Here is a 22899-nt window from a genome sequence, read left to right on the forward strand (position 1 = left end):
ACTCATTTCTCAAATATTTGAGGGGCCCCTGTGTGTTTGGCAGAGGCAGAGATGAGAACCACAGCAGGAAGCAACAGCAGGAGGAGGTTACAAAGGTGATGGGACAGGGCGGGAAAGAGGCAGGCAGGGAAGCCCCTGGTGGTGTCCCCAAAGTCAAGGGGAGAGAACATAGTGGTATGTGAGCTAATCAACAGTGACAAGTGTTGCAGAAGAGTAAACACTGATGACTGGGAAAATGCCCTTTGGATTTCACAAGCAGGGCATTGGTTACCTTGGGATTTCAGGAGAGCTGTAGGGGTGGAAACCAGACTGTGGTGGGCGAGGGTGTTAATGAATGGGAAGGAAATGGAGGGTGAGCATGAAGACCAGAAAGCAACCCCAAACATTTGTCAAGAAAAGGAAAGAGATATATAGTTTCAGTTTTTATTCTGATACCTTCCCATCTTTAGTTTGGGATAAGGCAGGTCTTCTTGGAATATTTTTTTTTAAATGTTTAGTTTTTAGTTATAGGTGGACACACTATCTTTACTTTATTTTTATGTGGTGGTGAGGATCTAACCTGGTGCCTCATGCATGGTAGGCGAGCGCTTTGCCTCTGAGCCACAACCCCAGCCCCAAGAATTGGGTTTTGAATGAAGGATTTAAAGGTGATATGAGGGGAGAGTGATGTGAAGAAATGGTATCAGCCATGGAGGAGGTGAGGTAAGGTCACAAGGTGACAGAGGATAATAGAGATATTTTCATCTCTGTTAGAATGTGACAACAAATTTGAGGGAGTAAATTTGATCATAGCCAATGAAATGCCATCATTAGAAAAGATGAACAGCTTTTAATGAGGTGACAGTTGAATACTACCATGCACAGCATTTTGCTTTGTAGGCATTTTTGAAACCCCAAATCTTGATTGCTCTAAAAAGACTTTGGAATCATGTTTGAGTCCCAGCTCTTTGAACTTGGACAAGGTACCTCATCTTGCTAAACCACAGTTTCCTCATCTGGAAAACAAAATGGCGATATTACCCAAAGTTCTCTATAGGTTTAACGCAATGCCAGTCAAAATCCCAACGGCATTTCTTGTAGAAATAGATAAAGCAATCATGAAATTCATATGGAAAAACAAAAGACCCAGAATAGCAAAAGCAATTCTAAGCAGGAGGTGTGAATCAGGAGGTATAGCAATACCAGAATTCAAACTATATTACAGAGCAATAGTAACAAAAACAGCATGGTACTGGTACCAAAACAGGCGGGTGGACCAATGGTACAGAATAGAGGACACAGAGACCAATCCAGAAAACTACAACTTTCTTATATTTGATAAAGGGGCTAAAAGCATGCAATGGAGGAAGCATAGCATCTTCAACAAATGGTGCTGGGAAAACTGGAAATCCATTTGCAACAAAATGAAACTGAATCCCTTTCTCTCGCCATGCACAAAAGTTAACTCAAAATGAATCAAAGAGCTTGATATCAAATCAGAGACCCTGCGCCTGATAGAAGAAAAAGTTGGCTCCGATCTACATATTGTGGGGTCGGGCTCCAAATTCCTTAATAGGACGCCCATAGCACAAGAGTTAATAACTAGAATCAACAAATGGGACTTACTCAAACTAAAAAGTTTTTTCTCAGCAAGAGAAACAATAAGAGAGGTAAATAGGGAGCCTACATCCTGGGAACAAATTTTTACTCCTCACACTTCAGATAGAGCCCTAATATCCAGAGTATACAAAGAACTCAAAAAATTAAACAATAAGATAACAAATAACCCAATCAACAAATGGGCCAAAGACCTCAACAGACGCTTCTCAGAGGAGGACATACAATCAATCAACAAGTACATGAAAAAATGCTCACCATCTCTAGCAGTCAGAGAAATGCAAATCAAAACCACCCTAAGATACCATCTCACTCCAGTTAGATTGGCAGCCATTATGAAGTCAAACAACAACAAGTGCTGGCGAGGATGTGGGGAAAAGGGTACTCTTGCACATTGCTGGTGGGACTGCAAATTGGTGCGGCCAATTTGGAAAGCAGTATGGAGATTCCTGGGAAAGATGGGAATGGAACCACCATTTGACCCAGCTATTGCCCTTCTCGGACTATTCCCTGAAGATCTTAAAAGAGCGTGCTACAGGGATACTGCCACATCGATGTTCATAGCAGCACAATTCACAATGTAATGTTTTGAACAACCAATAATAAAAAAAAAGAAAGTAGGTTATATTAAATAATTTAAAAATGTAATTAATTAAATAGTAGGCTTTGCTTTTTAAATCTAATTGAGATTTCATCCTATTATTTTCTTGCTTTAGCAAGTTTTTAGTTAGATATATGAAATGATTAGTTTAATAAATTATTAAGCTTATGTGTTTGTATAGAAACAGAAAAAGTTTCTCAATGATAAGATCTTATATAACTGAAGTGAATTAAAGGCCTTTTAAAGTAAAAAAAAAAAAGAAATGCAAAAAGCTGCACCTATTTGATGTGTAAAAATTGATGAGTTTGGAGAGAGTTTTATGCCTATAAAACCATTTCCATAGTGAATATCATAAATCTGTCACCTCCAAGTTTCCTTTCTCCCTCCTTCCCCTTTTTTTCTTCTTTTTGTATATATATATTTTTAATGAGAACACTTACTATCAGAGCTACCAAAATTTGTAAGTATACAGTACCATATAGTTAACTTTAGGTACTATGTTGTAAAGTAGATCTTTACAATGCTTCTTTTTTGTCTTGAAATTTTTGGACCATTCAGATTTGTTAGAATTAATATTCCAGCACCCCTGGCTCTCTCTGCTTTATAGTGCTCAGTAAAGAACACTGGCACTGGAGCAGGACTGCTGTGCCATCTTATTTGTTGTGTGATCTTAGCCAAGTTGCTTAAATTAACCTTTCATGCTGGTTTCCTCACCTATAGAAAGGAGATAATAATACTTCCACTTCATGATGCTGTTATGAAATTACATGAGTTATTGTTTAGGTGGTAGGAACAGTGCTTGCCACATCATAACTACAATGCCAATATTTGTCAAGTGAATAAAAATCCTCTGTCCTGTCATTTTTCCTTCTAGTATCACAACATTCCATCCCCTCTTGCCTTCATTCGGGCAGGGAGAAATCTCACTCGATGCCTACAGCTATTAAGTATTAGGTCAACTTCTTAAAGAAATGGGACCCTCACAGTAGAATGGGTAGAGAATAGTGATGGGAGGGGAGGGGAAGGGAGATGGGGATAGGAAGGGCAGCAGAATACAACTGACACTAGGATTGCTGTATGTATACACATGGATGTATAACCAATGTGATCCTGCAATCTGTACATGTGGAAAAATGAGAATTCATACCCTATTTAAATCAAATATATGATATGTCAAGATCATTGTATTGTCTTGAGCAACTAATAAAAATAAATAAATAAATAAAATTAAAAAAAAAGAAATGGGACCCTTACTTGCCTTAATGTCATTCCTCTGAAAGATAATGATACACCAGAATAGAGTAGGTAGTTGTCTGGCTGGAATAATCTATGAGCGAACTTGTCCTAGGGGCAGAAGAGCAGACTACAGATCCTTGCAGCACAAGTTTGACTTGTTTGCATCTTTAATTTTTTCATCGATTGAAGGTGGCATGTTTTCCTGACTTAACTAACCCCTCCTGTCAGAGTCTTGCTTGGGTTTGTGTGTGTTTAATGTGAAGCTGACAAATTCTTGTCTATTGTAATGTTTCTGGCTAAATGGAAATGGAGGACTAGCTGGGAAGCCCTGGGAGGTAAAGCCAGTTTGGCATGCTGGGAAGACAGAAGTGTTGAGGAAGGGTCAGCCAGTGCTCCTTTGTGGCTAAACTGATACTTCTTTTATTCATAATATAAGTTTACACAGTAGCACTTCTCTGACATAGTCACACCCACTCTCTTTCCTAAAGACCTGGAAATTTTGTTATCCTCAGATTCAGGTTTTTAGGACCCTGTTTCCTCACTCCAGTCGATTCAGACAAAACCTTTCTGCTGGCCTTTTATTATTCTTGCCAAGCTAAGTGATAACCTTAGGAATACAACACAAGGGCTCTTTAAATGAACATTATGTCTGCATGCTGGATAGAGGATCAAAGTCATCTTTCAAATATTCATGCCTTCAGCATTTTGTGGGGGCAAGGGGTGCCTTTTCTCTAGCCACTGTGCTCCCAGGATCACTCAATTCATTTCAACCCATCTTACCTTGATCTTGAAATGTACTTTTCTACAGAGTCCTAACAAAATAAAGTAAAACCTGGCTAGAGTCAGATCTCCAAATCCTCCTGACTTCCTCTGGCAGCCAGACCCTTGAATCTGAAGGGCCTAGATGACAACTCTTTTTTGCAGTCTCCAGACACCCAGAAGTGAAAGAAGAGAATGCAATGTCATAAAGCTAATGACTTTTCTGAGTCATGGAGGAATGGCAGCTACCAGAGCCTCTAGTTTGTCATGAATAAGCAGTTTTTTGAAGAGAAAATAGTGTTGGCATTCAAACACTACTGCTCAGGGATTTGATTTTGTATTTTAGTTCCAGGGTCCTTTGCCTCTCTTTTGATACATGGTACTTGTGCAGGTCAGTCTTCTCTCCAGGTAATATCCCGATGGTGCTCTATGGGATTGGAGCTTCCCAGCTCCAGGCAGGTGAGGCCTTCTAGAAATCAATGGAATGTCTCTGGAAGAGCAATGGCTTTCCTTCCCCACTTTTTCCAACCAGAATAACAAAATGGTATGGATATTTATCTTGTAATTAGGGCCACATTCCCTAATTGCAACAGTGACACTGAAACACCGCAGTAGCAATTGTAGTTGCAACTTATGTTAGCTTTCTGTTACTGTGATGAAATCCCTGAGATTAAGAAAGGGTTTATTTTGGCTCAAGGCTTTGGAGATTTCAGACCATGCTCCATTGGCCCCATTGCTAACGGCAGTGTGATAGATGATGTGGTATATAATGGCAGGAACACATGGCAGAGGAGGCTACTCACCTCATGGTGGCTATGAAGCAAAAAGAGAGACAAGGGTCCAGGGTCCCAATATCCCCTTCAAGGGCATGTTCTCAATGACCTAACTTATTCCCACAAGGCTCCACCTCCTAAAGTGCCATAGGCTGGTGAACAAACCTTCAGCGAATGGACGTTTGGGGGACACATCCAACAACAGCATATCTCTGTGGATCACCCATGTAAATGGGGGAGGAGGGAAAGGGTGTAGGCTATTTTTTCTCCAGGGGCTGGCATAGGGGGTAAGATACTAACAGGGTCTCTGCTAAATACATCCCATACATTTTCTCATTAATACTTAAAGCAATCTCCTGAGGCAAGGATTGTCATTCTTATTACATAGAAGAAGAAATCAAGTCTTAGATTATTAGCAAGGGTCCCAAAGGTGACACGGCATCACAACTGCATCATGCCTACCCATTGTGTTTCACAGTTTGTTGCTGCGCAGTTAAATTCAGAAAATCAGTCCTGTTGCATGGCATCTTCTAGCACTCTTCCAAGCCTCCTCAGGACCATTGCTTATCTCCTCTTGTGGCAGGGAAAATTCTTAAACATCTGTAAAGCCAACACCACTGCTGGCCTACTGTTCTATTATAAACCAAATACATTCCCCGTAGCTATTCTTAGGTGTTTTTTGTTTGTTTTTGTTTTGTAGATGAACACAATACCTTTTATTTTATTTATTTATTTTATGTGGTGCTGAGGATTATACCCTTACACATGCTAGGCAAGATCTCTACCACTGAACTACAACTCCAGCCCTAGAGATATTTTTTAAATAAAAGTCCTTGTACCCAGAGGGCTTCCAAATATTTGTTGAAAAAAAAAATAACCATTTTCCAGAGCTAATAAAAACATCCTCTGTCCCTGAGTATACTCTGGGCAAGATCAAAATCATATGGAGGTCCTCTGCTCAGGTGCACCAATTCTTCCAAACAAATCTCTCTGAGGACTTGTGTTGTTGGGTATTCCCCGCATGATGCAATCAAAAGAAACATTCCTGATTTCCTTTGGCCAGATAGTGATAAGCATTCATACACTGTCTTCTTTCAGTGGGGCCCAAGGCTCTGTCTGTACCTTTGATGTCTATCATGAGTCCACCATGTCCTACAGAACACAGTCATGACTCAAGTGTTCCACACAGGACAGTGCCGTCCCTTCAAAGAGCACTCTCAGCCCAGCCTTTAGCTGGGTTGTATTAGTCATATTTCAGATGGCAGGACTGGTTCTTCCTTGAAACCAAGTCACCATCCTCTTGAGATAAGCCTGTCTCCTATTAATTTCCAACAAAGGTCTATTTACATCTCTGTCACAAAATATGAGCACAGCTGTTCATAATGGCACTGTATTTCAACTATGTAACACTCACTGGTTCACATGAAGGTTATATTTTCTCAGGTCAGGCTTTTTCATTTTGGGGTTGTTTAAAGGTTTTGAAAACAATATACTGTGTACAATCTGACTCAGCTGGCCACATCTCCACCTTCCCACATCCACCCGGGTAAGATAAACGAACAGATACAAGGAAGGAGGAAAAGGCCAGGAAGAAAGAATGAAGGAAATGTTTATTGAGACTGAAATGGAACACTGTTTCTTCTATGAGTTAACAGCACAGTGTGTTAAGAGGCTGGTTACAAACTCCAAAACAAAGATGACCCATAGTTCATGAAGAGCTCTGCCAACTCTGGTGCCACTAATTGGAGCCACCTGATAAGAGGATAGAACCATTCAGTCCAAAAATACATTACTGATTCAACTCCATTTATATTTAGATTTAATTCCTATTAACAGTACCAATATTTGCATTTTAAAATTCACACTGAGTTTCACTTTGATGTTTACATGGCAATTTCAGTATTATTTTCTTGTAGATTTCAGGTACAGGTGGTCAATACTATTTACTTTTCTGCTATCTTTGGCACAATCTCTGGTTTCTAAAATATAAAAGTACAGGTTTAGGTTGGCTACACAATATTGCAAAACATGACTATTTGGGATCTATCTCCATGTAAGTACAAGTTCATGTTAAGCATTATTTACAAGATGGGATCTGAAGTACAGACTCTAATAAGCTATCTTCCTTCATTAGCAGAAGAATGACAAGTAGAGAATTTTAATGAGCAGGGCCAAGATTACTAGTTAGAACAGTCCTCTCTGGAGGAGGAGACAAGTGTTGGAGGAGGAGACAAGTGTCAGAGGATGGAACAATTTCCCCTGAACCATTTATGTTGTGGGATTGATTTTGCAAGAATCCAGGGTAGGGATGGCTGTTTTAGGCAATGTGTCTTGTTCAACTTCTGGAATCTACATTAAAATACAACTTAGCTGGTAGCTCGCCATTGTTGTCTGGGCCCTGATGGATTAAAAAAAAATCCAAGGGCAGCAAAATACTGGCCTCTTTAAGTGGGTGTGAGTGAACTTGGAAGGATGAAGCTTTCCAGTCAGATCCAAGCAAGTCTAGCCTTCTGGGAAAACATCTTTGCACATCATCTTGTAGAGGGCTGGTGTGGATTTCCTCCAGAAAACGCAAAAAGTCTGTGAACTGTAAATGAATGGCTATGCCACCCTGGAGTATCACCATAGTACATCTCTGCTTTAAGGCTGACACACAGATGTGAAGTGATCAAACAACATGATTTCTCATTCTAGTGCTCCTGAGAAAGGAGTTCTGATAAGCCGTGAAGCAGACCTGGGTTGGAATTGTGGTTATTCAAGTACAAGGAGAGTTCCTTATTTCACATTGACAGTTTAATCCTGATCTCTGTCTTGTAAATTATATGAAAATAATAAATATATACATATATATAGTTCTATACTGAACACTGGGTTAACAGTTACCAGCGTCCCAATACAGTACATTGAATAAAGAACCCTTCTCCCTAAATGCTATGCCCATGTTAAAGTTAAAACTGTTATTGCAGAACTGTGCTGGTCTGTTTTGTTTTGTCTTCCAAAACAGTGTCTTTGAAACTGGCTGGAGATGAGTTCAAAATGGACAATTTGGCACATTGACCAGGTGGGGTTGTTCAGATGCATTAGAATCTATAAAAAGTGAGAAGTCAAAGGAAATCCATGCCAATAGAAAGTCTGAGTAAAAATTTGTAACCAATGACAGAAATTTTTAAAAACCCCAAATCACTGATTATGCATGAGAAAGCAATCTCTCTTCCACATCTGTTACCTAATTCTAAAAAGTTATTACTTCATATACTTCCAAACTTTGTTTTATAGAAATTTTCAAACCCAGATAACACAACTTTCTTTTAATCAATTTCCTTTTATCTTACCCCAACCCCAAATCCCAAAACCCAGAGAACAAAGGCTATGAAGCCAAATATAGAAAATAATCTGGAGGTCTGTTTATCAAACTACATGTACAATTGACCATTAGCATTTCTCTTCATGTTTGAATTCGCTAAGAGATGACTCTCATGGAGATGTCCTTCATCACTCCAGTCATCTGAAGCCAAGGGCTCTAGAACTGTGAGGTCTGGGTGAAAGAGATAGTGTCGGACTTGTCTACTGCGAAGCCTCCATTGACATAGGACTTCTTAGTATCTGAGTCTTCATTATCCAGTATTGTGGATTCCAAGGCAAAGGGATTCACAATGTTGACTTCGGATGAAACATCCATCTGCTCCAGCTCCTTCTTAGAGAGCTTTTCTACAATGCCAGTCCCAAATGCATCACCGAGGACATTGACCATGGTCCTGAACCGGTCCCTGGGGAAGAGACAGGAAAGTCAGGCAGAGGGCTCAGATTTCACTTTCCTTCATCACTGACAGGACAAAGGAAAGGACTGATATGTTTGGTTAAGATTTAAATCAATACAGAAAATTCTGTCTTCATGGCTGGCTGGCTGGAGGTGCCTCACAGGCCTGGGGCAGAAGGGTATTCTAAAGCCACAGAAAGAACAAACAGGCTCCACTGGGTCTGTGCTCCCAATAGGTAGCAATGTCTTCCCTAAATCTCCTAAAGTTCTCTTTTCTTCTTCCAAAGAAATATGAATACAGTCTCCACAGAGATGTTTGGAGGACTGAGGGAAACTCATGATTTATCCAGATTAAATGCAACTGACATTATGGGTTCTCTTTTGGCTAAGTGAGAGAACTTATGCCTCTCTCTCTCTCTCTCTCTCTCTCTCTCTTTTACTTTTTCCTTTCCTGGTGTATTTGTTTCTTTACCAAATGAATCTTGTTCTATGAGTAAGCTACCAGGAACATGGCAGAGCACAGGTTCAGAAAATACAGGTCAGCCCAGGAATGGATTCTCCTTGAGGCAACTGCAGCCAGTCCTAACTTCTGGACAGCCTAGTGAAGAGGCTGATGGCAGGACAGTCTGAAGACAAGGCCTACTGGGGAGGGGAGTATCCATTTTGACACTGGAGCTTTGATGGCAGGAAATGTGTACATAGGTATTCCTGTGAAAATGATACCCGTGGGAAGGAAAAGGCCACAAGTGTCTACACATATCCACTCTGCATGCCATTCTGCTATTTAGAGCAAGGCCAGGGATTGAAATGGCCCTACTTTCTTTCTATCCCATGACTTCAGATTGGATTTTTGGTTCATCTGGCTATCATGACAGTGAAGGTCCCTGGTTTCAGGAAGAACTAGGGGAAGGAGAAGAGGGTAAATCCATCATCACCAATGGAAGGAAAAACTAAAGCTTACCTCAGTGGTATGGTATTTTTGCAAGAAGGGCACCATTTCAGTTGGCTTATTAAGGCCTGGTGAATGTTGAGGGGACTGTGTATGGGACAGCTTCCAGGCTAGATGCAGGGTTCGGGACATACCTAGAATGTCTCTGCTTCCTTTCCTCCATCTCACCTGCAACCTACAAACCATGCAGCACTGGACTTCCCCGTCAACCCCACCGGCTCTAAGTTAAAGGTTCAATGTGGAGATTACACTTACCCTGAGGGTCAGGGGATGGAGCCAGACCTAGGTGCTGGAAGTGGACAACCAGGATAAGTCCCAGAGCCAGGCTAGTTCCAACTTTAACTTTGGAATCACAGAAGGCCCATTCTCACTCTCATGCTCTGCTGTATTTTTTTTTTTTTTTTTTTTTTTTTGTGTGTGTGTGGGTGAGAGAGAGAGAGAGAGAGAGAGAGAGAGAGGTTGTTTGGGGCCTTAATTCATCTGAATTGTAGCAATAAAATTTGCCATATTTTGAGTATGTACTGTCTATTAGATGTGATTCTAGACACTCAATTCACATGAACTCACTTGGTCAATGGCAGAATCTCTCCTGTCTCACAGATAATGCAAATGGCTCTCAGAGAGGTTAGGGAACTTGCTTAAGCTCAAAAGCTAATAAGACATCAGATGAGGATTCAAACCCAAGTCAAGCTTACCCCAAAGTCTTTGCTCACACAATTGCCCCTGTCATCTCCAAAGATGCTTGATAAGATGCACAGATTTTAAACCAGGACATGGTGCCAAATCAGGTTAGGAGAAGCCAGGATGGACAGGGGCCTTTTCCTGGCTTCTTCACCATTTTATCCTATGTTTATCTTCTTCTACACCCAGCTTCTAATCTTGAGTATCACTGGTATAATGAGGTAATGGGGCTTACTGGCTTTTTAAAATCACTATTTAAAGTTAGGAGGAGTTAATTTTTAAGCATGTTATCAGATAGCCTGGTCAGAGGGAAATTAAAGCAGCAACAGATGGCTCATTAGGCAATCTAAGCAGGGATGATGGCAGCCTGCAGACTGTGAATGGTAGGAAGCTGCCTGCTCATCTGGCTGAGGCAGAGCATTTATTCCAACTCACAGGAGCCAGTCGACAGCGACGATCAGGGTGACATCCTCGGCAGGCAGGCCCACAGCACTCAGCACGATCACCATGGTCACCAGGCCAGCCTGGGGCACACCAGCAGCTCCGATGCTTGCAGCTGTGGCTGTGATGCTGTAGTCAAAACACACCAGCAGAGAGGAGTTAGACCCAATTTCTCCACTTAATGTCCCTGGTCTGAAATGGTCTCCGTGGGTGTTACTGCTCTGCCCTGAAATTGGGCAGGCAGAATCTGTTATCTGTTAAGCACCAGCTCTGCCTCATTATAGGATGAGTGCTGCAGGGGACTGAGAGAAGCATGATGCCAGGTTCTGACAGGAGGAGATATGGCAAGGACATATAGAAGAACTGCTTGAGTGGCAGCAAAAATGAGCCTGAGAGTTATTCAAGAGGAGGGCAAGAGTTTACCAACAGGGGTGTTTATAGAAGGTTTTATCTATCTACCCATGCATCCACCCAAAGTTCCAAGTACCTCTCCGTCTGCTGTCTTCCTCCCTTCTACTCACCTTCCCAGTCATTTACTGAATATCTAATGTGTTCCAGGAATTTAAGTTGCCTTGAAGGATTAGTACAGGTAGTGGCAGGGTAGATGGACAAAGGCATTTTGAGTGCAGCAAAGGAATGAGCAATTGTTAAGCAGGTTTTATGCACTTTATGGACATCACAAGACTCTTGTCTCTCAGAGGTTTCAGGGCACTGAATTGAGAAAGACCAAGACTCCTGTCCAAAGTACAAGAATTTATTCCTGACTGCTCCTTTTGCCAGTGGATGCTCTTTGTGCAAAAAGAAGCGAGATCTGGAATCCAGAAAAGGCAGGGAAATGAACTTTATTACCATGTATTTAAAAAGATCTCTCTTGGGGATATATGTGGTACTAGGGGTTTTTCATCAGCAGCATCTTTCATATTTTAATTGGATCATTGTGGAGGAAATCAAGGCTCACCATGCCCTGAAAAGTCCCTTGGTTTGGATGAGCATGAGAGCACAGCCACAACACTTTCTGGAGACATGGTCTTGCCCTTGGGCCAATGAACTGCTGCCAAGAAGTCACTGGGTGGAAAGATAAAAATATAGGAACTGCAATTTAAACCAGAAGAATCCCGAATTTGATCTACAAACCCATATTCTAGTGAGCCTTAAAGTCTCAGTTCTTAGGCAACTGATTCTACTGCCCATTCATCTGCCTAGTGATAAGCTGTCAGGGTTTAAGGAGAGGTTAAATGCAGTCCAGAGTTTTTTGATGATTATGTTATTCCCTCAGTGGCTATGGCCCCCAATTTGTGGGGCTGTACCAATTTCTCTAAAAGTTTCAAGCTTTGCATAATTCTTTAGATCTGTTCTGACCTAAGTACTCTTTGGAAAACCCAATTTTATTTCAATGCTGGTTGAATTGAATGAATCAATGGGTTTTCTTTGTCAGAAGTGATTTGTGCCCAGACCCTCTGATCCCTCTTGGAAGCCTCAACATGTTATTGTTAACCAAGTCCCTATAGCCTGAGGCTGGACTGGAAACTCAAAATCCACTGAGCCAAAGAAAACTCTGCCCTTGAGCCTTCACGTTGTTTGCTAAATGTCAGCAGTCTGACTGGCTTTGGTCTGAAATTTGGAACTATACATAACTATAAGCAGGAAAAATATAAAATTCTATTCCTGCTATTTGAACATATACTACTTTGGCTGAGAGGACTTTCATTCTCTAAGGTACAAAGTTCTTTCCTAGCACCGAGGTTTAGTTTTAAGGACAGGCCATTTTTTAACTCATTCCAACATGATTGCAGGTTGGGAGTGAATTGTAGTGAATAAAGGTTTGGGAATCAGACACACCTGGGTTATACTTCTGGCTCTGCCATTTTACTCACAGTTTTAATGGGCAGGTTACTTCTCTGAATCTAAATTCCTTGACAGTACTATGATGCTGCTCTGAAGATGAATCCGGGCAAATCATCTGGGATAGTAGATTTATAACATGCCATTTCTGCTGCTAATTTTTCAGCCTCTGTTGTTGCCACTGCTAGCACTAATAATAATGTCACTATGACGACAAGCAAAAACACAGGTTGAGCATCCCTAATCTGAAAAATCCAACATCTAAATGCTCCAGGATTTGAAACTTCATTTGATCACTGACACGATGCCACAAGTAGAAAATTCCACACCTGATCTCATATGAGGGGTCACAGTCAAAACACAGGCACAAAAGAATACTGTGAATATTTATAAGGTATACATGAAACTTCAATGAAGTTTGTGTTTGGACACTGGTTTACTCCTAAGCTATCTCATTATGTATATGAAAATATTTCAAACTCCCAAATCCCAAACACTTCTGGTCCCAAGCAGTTTTGACAAAGGATATTCCACCTGTGCTATTATAACAAACGCAACTACTACTATTGGTACTTTTTTCTTCTGAGCCTTTCTAGGCCCCCAATCCTGTAATTATCTGTTTTTATAAGATAATTTATCCTATTTTCAATCAGTTATAGCCTGTGATAAGTGAATATTAGATAAAAAGATACCACAAAACGATGGTATCTATGTTATTTGATGTTCATCCCACAAAATGAAATGTACTGTGTATGGGTCTAAAAGTTTTTAACCATTAGCCATGTGAGCTATAACTGTAACCTATAAAGTTAAAGCTAACTTTTATTTGCCAGGTAGAGCCAGAGAGGACCTTTTAAGTCAATGATTACTTTGGACTTCACAGTTGTTATGGTTCTGAGACACTAGTTATCAGCAAGTCTGACTAAAGATTTGCCAGAACAGGGAGGGAGGTTTTAATGTGATTTTGTTAGTTAGCTTCTTAGGCCCACAGTTGATTCCTCTAGCAGACAGGTTTTAAAAAAATGTTAGAAAGATCTATAAAATGTATGACTAAGGAAGAGGGAGGGGATTCATTAAAAAGTGGCCAGTACACTTGAGAGCCACCACCTCATACAACCACTCCTTGGAGCCGTTTAGTGCAAACTCTTGATTCCCCAGGCCAGGCTGAGGGAGATGGGGAAAAACACTTGGAAATGTAAAAGCAGCAACTGCTGAAGCACAGGGGGCAGGTGTAGAGCAGGAACTTTCTCCGGCATGATTGAAGGTCTTAATTTAACACAGTCTCTGCTGTTGTAAGTACAGGACTTTACTGAAGCTCTTTTGGCACAGCCTTCTTTTTTTTTTTTTTTTAGTTTAAGATGGCCTTCACATGTGCTAGGCAAGCGCTCCACCACTGAGCTACAACCTTGGCCCCTGGCACAGGCTTCTTTAGCCACTCACACTTCATAGATTATGCAGCATTTGTATACTACCTCCTACTCCCATCAGCTGATGTGCTAAATGATATATATATTTTAGTACTTTTTTAGTTGTAGATGGACACGATGCCTTTATTTTTGTTTATTTATTTTATGTGGTGCTGAGGATCAAACCCAGTGCCTCACCTGTGCTAGGAGAGCACTCTACCACTGAGCCACAATCCAAGCCCCTCCAAATGATACATTTTGCACTTGTTTTCAGTGAATTTCAGGCAAATAGCAATAGTTTATAGGGTTGAGGAGGAGGTTTTTAAAAATGTACTAAATTAGAACATTGTCAGTTAATGAACTCCTTATCCCTAGAATTTATGTCTATGCTGTGGACACAACAGTTAATTAACTCTAAAAGGTTGAGAGTCAATCCTGAGTGGGCCTAGGGACTAAGTTTCATATTACAAACTGAACTAAATGGTTACCTCTAATCCAAGCCTGTCGCTCCGCTCCGACATAGTGCTGTCCAAAAGAACTTTTGGCAGTGATGGAATTGTAATACAGCTGTGCTATTTAATTCAGTCAGCCATTGGCCACACATGACTGGTAACAACCATATTGGTCCTAAAGAAACAACTCAAGATTTACCAATGACAATTCCTACTACCTGATTGAGCAGACAGACTATTTTGGTTCTCATTTGATGAGAATTCTCTTTAGCATCTGACTCTGTGAATCATTTTCAACCTTGAAAAATCTTCTTTGGGTTTTCATGATAACATGATTCTTGGCTCTCTCCCATCACTCTGTTCCTTCCCACTCTCTCTCTCTCTTGAATTCTCCCTTTTTTTGTCTGCGTCTAATATTAGAATTTTCCAAGGCTCAGCCCTAATTGTCTTCTCTATATACTCTCCCTATGCAATGCCTTCCATTCTTAACATTTATGTGCTCCCTGTGTAGGCACTAAGCATTTTATATGCATCATCCTACTTCATCATTACTACTTGAATAAATTGTAGGCACTATTATTATCATTTTACAGGTGAGAAAACAAGAAAGCTTAGAGAAATCAAGTCTTTTGCCTGCGGTCACAACTAATCATAGTGTCGCTGAGATTTGAACAGACACCTGACTTGTGACCTACTTGTTTGATGACCACCATTACGATGATGGCCCTGACTTCCATTTCTCAGTCCAGACCTGCATTTCTCACTGTATATTTCCTAAAAATCTTAAAGGCTTTCAAATTCAATGTGTCAAAAATATAAACTCTTTATTTTCTCCTTATTCTTGTTTCTCTCATGCTAGTCCCTGTTATGATAAGCCCCATCCATCAATCCAGAACCATCCATCAAACCTGGGAGTCATACTAGTCTTCCTCTGTTCCTCCCTCTGAATCCAACTGATAACTCTTCAATTTATTAGCTCCTTTCCATCCCCAGTGTACTCAGTGCCTTGTTGTAGGCCTTTTAAGACCTTACTTAGACCGTTCCAAATGGCCTCTAACTGGTCTTCTAGCTTGGGGTCCCTGTCTCCATCCAATCCATCCACTGCATTGGCAGTTACCTATCTAAAATGCAAATCTGTTCATAATATTATAAACGATCTAAGACCCTTCTATGAGCATCCCATACAAAGCCTTTCATCAGATAACCCCTTTCTCCTCATCCTTTCATGTTTTTCATGTTATACTCCTTATGTCAGCCACACCAAATAATCTGTACTCTGTAACTAGGTCATGGCTATATCACAATCCCTGAATAAACTATTTTTGCTACCCAAAGCTCTAAAGTGTCTTTCTTCACCTAAATTCTTATTCCTCATCTCATATTCAGCTACATTTCCCCCTCTTCCAGGAAGCCTTCCCCCACCTTCCCAGGTAGAGCTGATCCTTCTTTCTTTGGTACCCTCTGTAACCACCACAGCAAGTTCTGGATAATTGCTATCACAGATATCAGCTCTCACTTGGTTACCTATTCCCCATCCACCAAGGGCCCTTAGAAAGCAGAGACTAGATTTTATTCAACCTTGAGTCTTTGGTGCCCCCTCTGTGCCTACTCTGAACTGAGCACAGAGTGGTGCTCTGGCTAGCCAGACCCTGAAACAGAAATCTTGTATACCACAAGTCCACTACTTATACTTCATCTTTGGAAGAAACTTGGTAGGTCAAGAAAAAACATCACTGGGCCATTCTTGATCTCCCTTCATAGACCATTTTACTTGAGGCAATTCCTATAACAGTGATGCAAAAGAGTGACACCAGGCCCCACCTGATAGTGATGATCTGCCCAATGCCCAAGTCTAAGTCATTCAACTGCGCAATAAACACAGCTGCCACTGCTTCATAGAGTGCAGTCCCATCCATGTTGATTGTGGCACCAACGGGCAACACAAATCTAGTGATCCTCTTGTCCACCTGGTTTTTTTCTTCGGCACAGCGGAAGGTGACAGGCAGTGTGGCTGAACTGTGTGATATAGAGAGAAAAGAACTTATGGTCTTAGGATGGTGGTGCTCAATCCCCACCTGAAAAGACACATCTCTTCCACAAAAGTAAAGAAAGGACCCAAAACAGGTTGGTATTGTGGCCAGTCCAGGGATCCGAAGGTGCTGTGTCCACCACTGCCCCCAGTGATTCTAGAACTCCTCCCTGGCTGCAGGCCATGCTGAGGGCAGGAGATATTCAAAAGTGTGAAGAAATATTGTGAGGATGGGGCAGAGAATATGGAAGTCAACTCTCAAGTTAAAGGTAGGTACAAAAAACACAGGCTGGAGTCTGCTCCATCAAGTGAGGGTTGAGCTACTAAAGTGTGGCCTGAGGCTTCTTCTAGAAACCTCTTATAGTTACCTGGAAGAGATCATGAGAGCTGTCAGGAGAGCCTGGGCCATACCCATGGCAAATCGGAAAGGGTTCTTCCGGACGACTATGAAATATATCAGTGGGAGAATTATAATGGAGTGGATGGCAAGCCTGTAAACAAGAGGGAAAAGTTTCAAAGATAATACTCTCTTACTTCACTCTTTTTTTCAAATAGTTTTTAAAAAGTATGACGTTGTTCAGCTTTCCTAAAGACCCAATGAGAAAATAAGAAGTTGCCTAGGAAATATATGTTCCCATGCTGCAGATGAGGATGTAGGGGCCTATTCAGTAAATGAAGCATCTGGTCAAAGTTAATGACAAATTCAGTAGCCAAATATAAATTTCAGAGCTCACAGAACAGAGTTATATCATGCTGAAATGCTCCTGTCTGTGTGATTCCTGGTTTTGAATTATGACTTCTCTAAGACTCAGCTAAATTTCCCCCTCCTTCAGGAAACATCCAGTTACTTTCCCAGGAAAAGCTTACCCTTTCTTACTTGGCACTCTCTTTATCCCCTACTGTGATACCTCATTATAGCCCTTGTCACAGTCTTTACCTTCTCTGTCCCCTGGGCTCTGCAGTTATTTTGCTGGATGGTACTCACTGTGTAAGAGGGCGTTCAGAGTGGCTATAAGGAAAAAGTCCCTCTTCTTCCACAGTTGTACTTTAGGACTGGCCCCCTTTACTAGCCTTACCTTCTCAAATTGTACCTTATTTTACATGGAAATAAATAGTGAACCCAAAATAGGGGGCTTAAGAAATGAGACTCATTTGATGGATGGCATGCATGTGTAAGTGGCAACCTAAGAATTTACAGATCAGTTATACAAGGTTGAAATGATAAGAAATGGGCACTGCAAATACCAATCCTGGAAGTTTGGAGAGAGGGTCTTCTCAATACAGAGCTTATACCTAAGAACTGTGAATTCTTAGCTAGGACTTCTAGTTTTCTGTTAGAAGCCTAGAGAAGGCAAGAGAAAAGAAACCAGCATAACTCCATTAAGAAATGGCTTAGTGTCACAAGCCTCAGTTACATCACTGCCAAGAGTTTGATCCTGGTCCTGCATGTTTCAGCGGTCCCAGAGCAAGGCTGGCCTCTGGTGAGGCCAAGGCCCTGCCTCCCTGACCTCTGTGGCCTGGAGATTTGACGCTGATCCCCATACTATAGGAACCCAGGCTGCTTCTGTGTTAGCTGACAGGGCTGTGCTTTTGGCAAACACAGATTATGAACCAAAAGCTGTGCAATGGAAACCCCAAGGCAATTGAGTTCCAAAAGGTGAGCCAATTCCTCAAGTTGGGTGTTTGACCTGTGAGAGTCAAATCAATGTCATTTCCTCATTCCCTTGCTCCATATGTTTTAGCATATATGAAGTATCTTGCTCTTGGATGGGTGTTTGGGGGCACCCTCTGTAATCTACCCCACTGCATTTCTTCTCAAGGAACCATACCAATATCCCCACTCCCTTCCTATTTGTGGCTTCTAAAAAGCCCCACATGATTCCAACTAGCCTGACGATTTCCCCATCACCATCCCCAATACACTGAGGACTCAGGGCAGGGAGTAGCTACCAGCCTCAGTGACAGCATTTGAACCAACCTGTTCTCCTGCTCCTACTTGCTCTGATTTAATTTCATTTAGGCCCTTCTTAATTTCTTTCCACTTCAGGGTATGTGGGGGGCAATTCCTACCTGCTCGGTTAGTTTATGTTCTTGAGAAAGTAATGGGCAGGAGACAGCCAAAAGAGGCTACGAGTGGGTTTCTCTCTTGTTTTAAAAATGATTTAAACACAACCAATAAAGGCAGTGGTAAAGCCTGGTCCAGGCTGTTCTGCCAAAAGCTGGCAATTAGCACAGTGTGATCCACCTACAGTACAGCTGTTAAAGGGCAGCCCTGCTCACTGCTCTCTTATCTCTAAACTATCTTTTCCTGTACTTATGAGAGAAGCCGACCTTAACCAACCAAACCCCAGTCTCTCTGCAGCAATCCTATTGAACCCAGTTGAAGGTTCTGTTTTTTTTTCTCTTGAATCAGACATACCCACTCAGGACAGTAGCCATGTAAAGACCCAGCTTGCGGAATATTTCCCAGTCTTCAACTTCTATGATCTTCCCAGCAATCAGGAACAAAATACCAAGTGGCATGTAACTAGAAAGTAAGCACAACAAAGACCCAATTCCATCACTAGGGTTTTCTCAGGCTGGGATTATTGGGGAGGAAACAAGCCAGTGCATGCACCCCAGCTTGCAACTGGAAGTACAGAAGACATGGTTGCAGGACAGCAAGTGCTCATCTTCGAGTCCTGGGCAGACTAATGGCTCTAGTTTCCAGTACCTGCAAGCAAGCACCTTGCACTCTACCCACCCAAACTACTGCAAGGGTATTTTGCAAATATGACATAAATATGCAGTGAGATTGGTGCATACCCCATACCATATACACCCCCACATCCTACTGATTGTCACATCTGCTTAGCTCATTTGAGCTCCACTCATCCCTACAAAATAAGGATGCTAAGCTCTTTCTAGCCATGGCATCTCATTTCTCAGGTGCCAGCAATTGAAGCAACAGTAATAACAGTGGAAGTGGTCACCATATGTCTATTTGTGGAGCTCTCATTAGATCTTGTGTTGGGGAAAGTATTTTACATACATAATCTCACTTAATGTTCTTCCAACCCTGAGGTTAGGTTTTATTACTTTTTTTTTTTTTAACAGATAATAAAGCTGAGGGTTTTACAGGATTAAGTGGCTTGCCTGTCTGTTATTACTGAACACTTTACATCACTGTCAATGTCCTTTGGGGTTAAATAATGTTGAACCAATTCCATGTGAGATACATGAGGCAGAGATCTCCCAGGAAATGTGGACTTTCTGGCATCTCAGTGACAGGGAGGATACTTAGGTGGTGTCTCTGGGATGCTCAGATGGCAGTTTTCCTTTGAGTGAGCTAGTGGCCCTGCTGTAGCATTTTTGATGTTTTGAACCTCATTTCTGCATGGGGCCTAAGAAGGAAAGCACCCTGAAAGCACCCTCTGTTCTGATCTGCGAGGAGCTCTTCCAGATCATCCCTTTAGGAGCACTTCTCACCTGAGTGTTGGTTGGGTGCAAGATGACCTGCCAGGACTTTGAGGGAAAAGACAGTGGCTGATAGCTAGACATTTATTAATGAACTACCTACTGAGGAGTATATGGAGCTATTTCATACTCCAGTGTCTTGATTTCTAATGTCTCCATCTCCAAGAGGAGACGAGTTGAGGAACATAAGCCTCATCTTTCTAATTTTGAGGATACAGAGTTTTTAGGAGAAGCAAAATGGTCTCAAATAGTGTCTGCTCACCACATAATGATCTGAACAATTTTCATGGTTGCGTCACTCAAGGCGTTGAAGAAATCCACCAGAATCTGTCCCTTTTCTCCCATTTTTCCAATGACAAGTCCGAAGACGAGGCAAAAGATAATCAAGCCTAGAACATTTATGCCATCTGAATACATGCCCACGATTCTGTATTCCTTTGTTTTGTTCTGTGGACCAAAACAAAGAAAATATATTGATACATGATGATAATCACAGTGATCTATTAGAGTCGATAATACTTTAGGAAATATAATAATTATTAAAAACCCTACACAAGTATCAAATCCCCTCCCCCAATGAAATTTAAAGTCCCCCCTTTTATTTTATTTTTTATATTAAAGCCTGACTATACAGCTTAGTCTTTTATTTATTTATTTTTTTATGTGGTGCTGAGGATAAAACCCAGTGCCTCACACGTGCGGGGTGGGCGCTCTACCACTGAGCTACAGCCCCAGCCCCCCTCCCTTTTCTTAACAAGTCCATATTTTAATATTTTTTCTGAAGATTTATAGTTCTATTTTTTTTCAATTTTTGTTATAAATTTTAGAATCAGAGCACTTTTCAGGGTTATTTAAACTACTAGCTACATTTGGAGTTCGTTTTTAAAGAAAGACGGGAATTAATAACACAGGAAGCACAAACTACCATCTGTTTTATCCTGATAATGAAGCACAGGAACATTTTTCACTGTCTCTGTTCTTGTATGACCAACAGGATTTTAGAGATAGATATAAAATTAGCCAGATACCTACTACAATGAGCCATTTCTTCAATTTATCCTGAGTAAAAATACCCTGAGATTCACTGAGAGAAAACATAATCTGACTGGTGCAAACCAGGGTGATAAAGAATTAGGTTAACAAGCCACTGGGGTATCAGTCATTTCTTATTTATGATGAAACAAATATTTATGGAGCAGCTAGAGTGTTCTAACTGCATTGGCTATAGTGCAAGGCCTTAAAATTCAGCTGGAGAGATGAGACCAACTGTGAGAAACATGAGCCAATAGCAAAATGGTGTGTAATTAAAGACATAGCCAAGCTATGAGTTACAAGCATCACACAGAGACTGGGACATGAATGAGGACTTCGAGGTTAGGGAAAGCTAAGTTTGAGGAGTAGGCAGCCAGGAGACAAAGTATGTTCCAGAAAAAATGGTACGCACAGGCAAAAATCATGGCATACGGGCCTTTGTAACTTGCTTGGATAATAATTCTTACATAACTGTTCCTATGGCTGACACCCTAACTTAAACCTCTCTGTTGGATGACTCTAAAAGAACCAGTTCTTCTCCATTGTAATATCCATCACTCTTCGCATGAGGACAGATGCAGTATCTGCCTTTTTACTATTATAATCCCAAGGCCCAGCAGGGCCTGGCATATGGAAGGTGCTCAGAAAAATACTTTGGAAGCACATCAAAAGGCAGGAATAAGGGGTAAGTGAGGAGGCAGATCTGGATAGAAGAGAGGGGGCTGTTGGGAAGAAAGCTAGGAAGACTCCAGAGAAGTCAGGTCATGGAGGCCCTCTACCCAAAGCCCAAGAAGCTAAGGCTTTCTGAAGTAGGAAGCAAGGAGCCATCCGTTGTCTACTTAATTTGAATTCTTAAATATATGGAATATTTCTCTTTTCCTTAAATCTTTCCTTTTTATGTGAAGGCAGAGGACATTCAGGAGATGTCTATTAGAGGCCTACAAAGGTATCAATTCAGGACCATACATTCCAGTTCTGAAATCCCTAAAGATCTTAAAGTCCATTGATCTAATTGGTAAGTTTATAGAAAACTCTGGGTGACAAAACCTATTCTGAACAGAGATGAGGCTACTGATAATCTGTTTCTCTGACTTTACAGAGTATCCACGTGTTTGTTACAGAAATATTGATGATGTTTGATTCTCTGGAGTGTTGCTGCAATCTCACAGATGTTACTTATCATACAGTGTATATATTGTATAACCCTTCTAAAGTCTTAAAAGCTTTGGAATTAGAATCATTTCTGGGTAGAAAGATTTGGACATGGAACTGTGGGTCTGTATCCTGTGTTTATATAGCTTTATAAAACTGATTTAGTTTTATAAAGGTACCCAATTGTAAAAGGTGTCAAAAATTCAGTGGCAACAAGCCTCATTCTTTTCCCTATGTATACAGTTGAAACCCTTTGTTCTTACTAGTTTTTATGTAGTATAGTTCCCCCCCGCCACACCAACATATTGAGTTAGCAAATGCTGAATGATTGCTACTAGTCACATCAAACAATCAATAGGTGACATTTTTATGCGGGTTTCTGCTTAAAAACATCTCATTTAATATATACTGCTGATTCATTGACATTGAACTCATGACCAACAGCACTATTACTCCTGCCTGAATGAAGATTCTTTAACACACATATTTTCTCCTTAAGACACATCACAGCCTTCTTGTGTTTAGGAACCCTTAAAGAGTACTTTAGTACTTTGTTTCTGTTCACATTAAATAGTGAAATCACCATGAAAAAGCACAAAAATGGAAAAAAATGGCACTAAATGCATCACAAGATGGACATTTGCTTACAGAGTGAGAGCCAAAAGTAGGCAGGTCCAGCCTAGTCCAGCCTCACCTGGGAACATGCACAGTGGGCAACTCAAATTTTGTGCTGCTTT

At 41.1% G+C, this 22899-nt stretch overlaps 1 protein-coding gene across 2 annotated transcripts in view; it reads right to left on the minus strand.

The window, feature by feature from the left end:
• Positions 1 to 6556: 6556 nt before the first annotated feature.
• Slc1a1 (solute carrier family 1 member 1) overlaps positions 6557 to 22899 on the minus strand; it is a 76895-nt gene continuing 60552 nt past the window's right edge. The window contains exons 7-12 of one of the 2 annotated variants that reach the window (XM_015492878.2): positions 20241 to 20425; positions 18942 to 19049; positions 16891 to 17013; positions 16315 to 16509; positions 10788 to 10922; positions 6557 to 8732 (exon numbers count right to left, since the gene is read on the minus strand). In XM_015492878.2, the coding sequence (XP_015348364.1) occupies positions 8486 to 8732; positions 10788 to 10922; positions 16315 to 16509; positions 16891 to 17013; positions 18942 to 19049; positions 20241 to 20425 (993 nt within the window). In that variant the 3' untranslated portion in view covers positions 6557 to 8485. The remainder of the gene's footprint in view (positions 8733 to 10787; positions 10923 to 16314; positions 16510 to 16890; positions 17014 to 18941; positions 19050 to 20240; positions 20426 to 22899) is intronic. The other variant, XM_048806834.1, reaches the window with a different exon arrangement.

The sequence above is a fragment of the Marmota marmota genome, unplaced genomic scaffold (genome assembly GCF_001458135.2).
Source record: "Marmota marmota marmota unplaced genomic scaffold, marMar, whole genome shotgun sequence".
In the NCBI taxonomy this organism is placed as follows: Eukaryota; Metazoa; Chordata; class Mammalia; order Rodentia; family Sciuridae; genus Marmota; species Marmota marmota.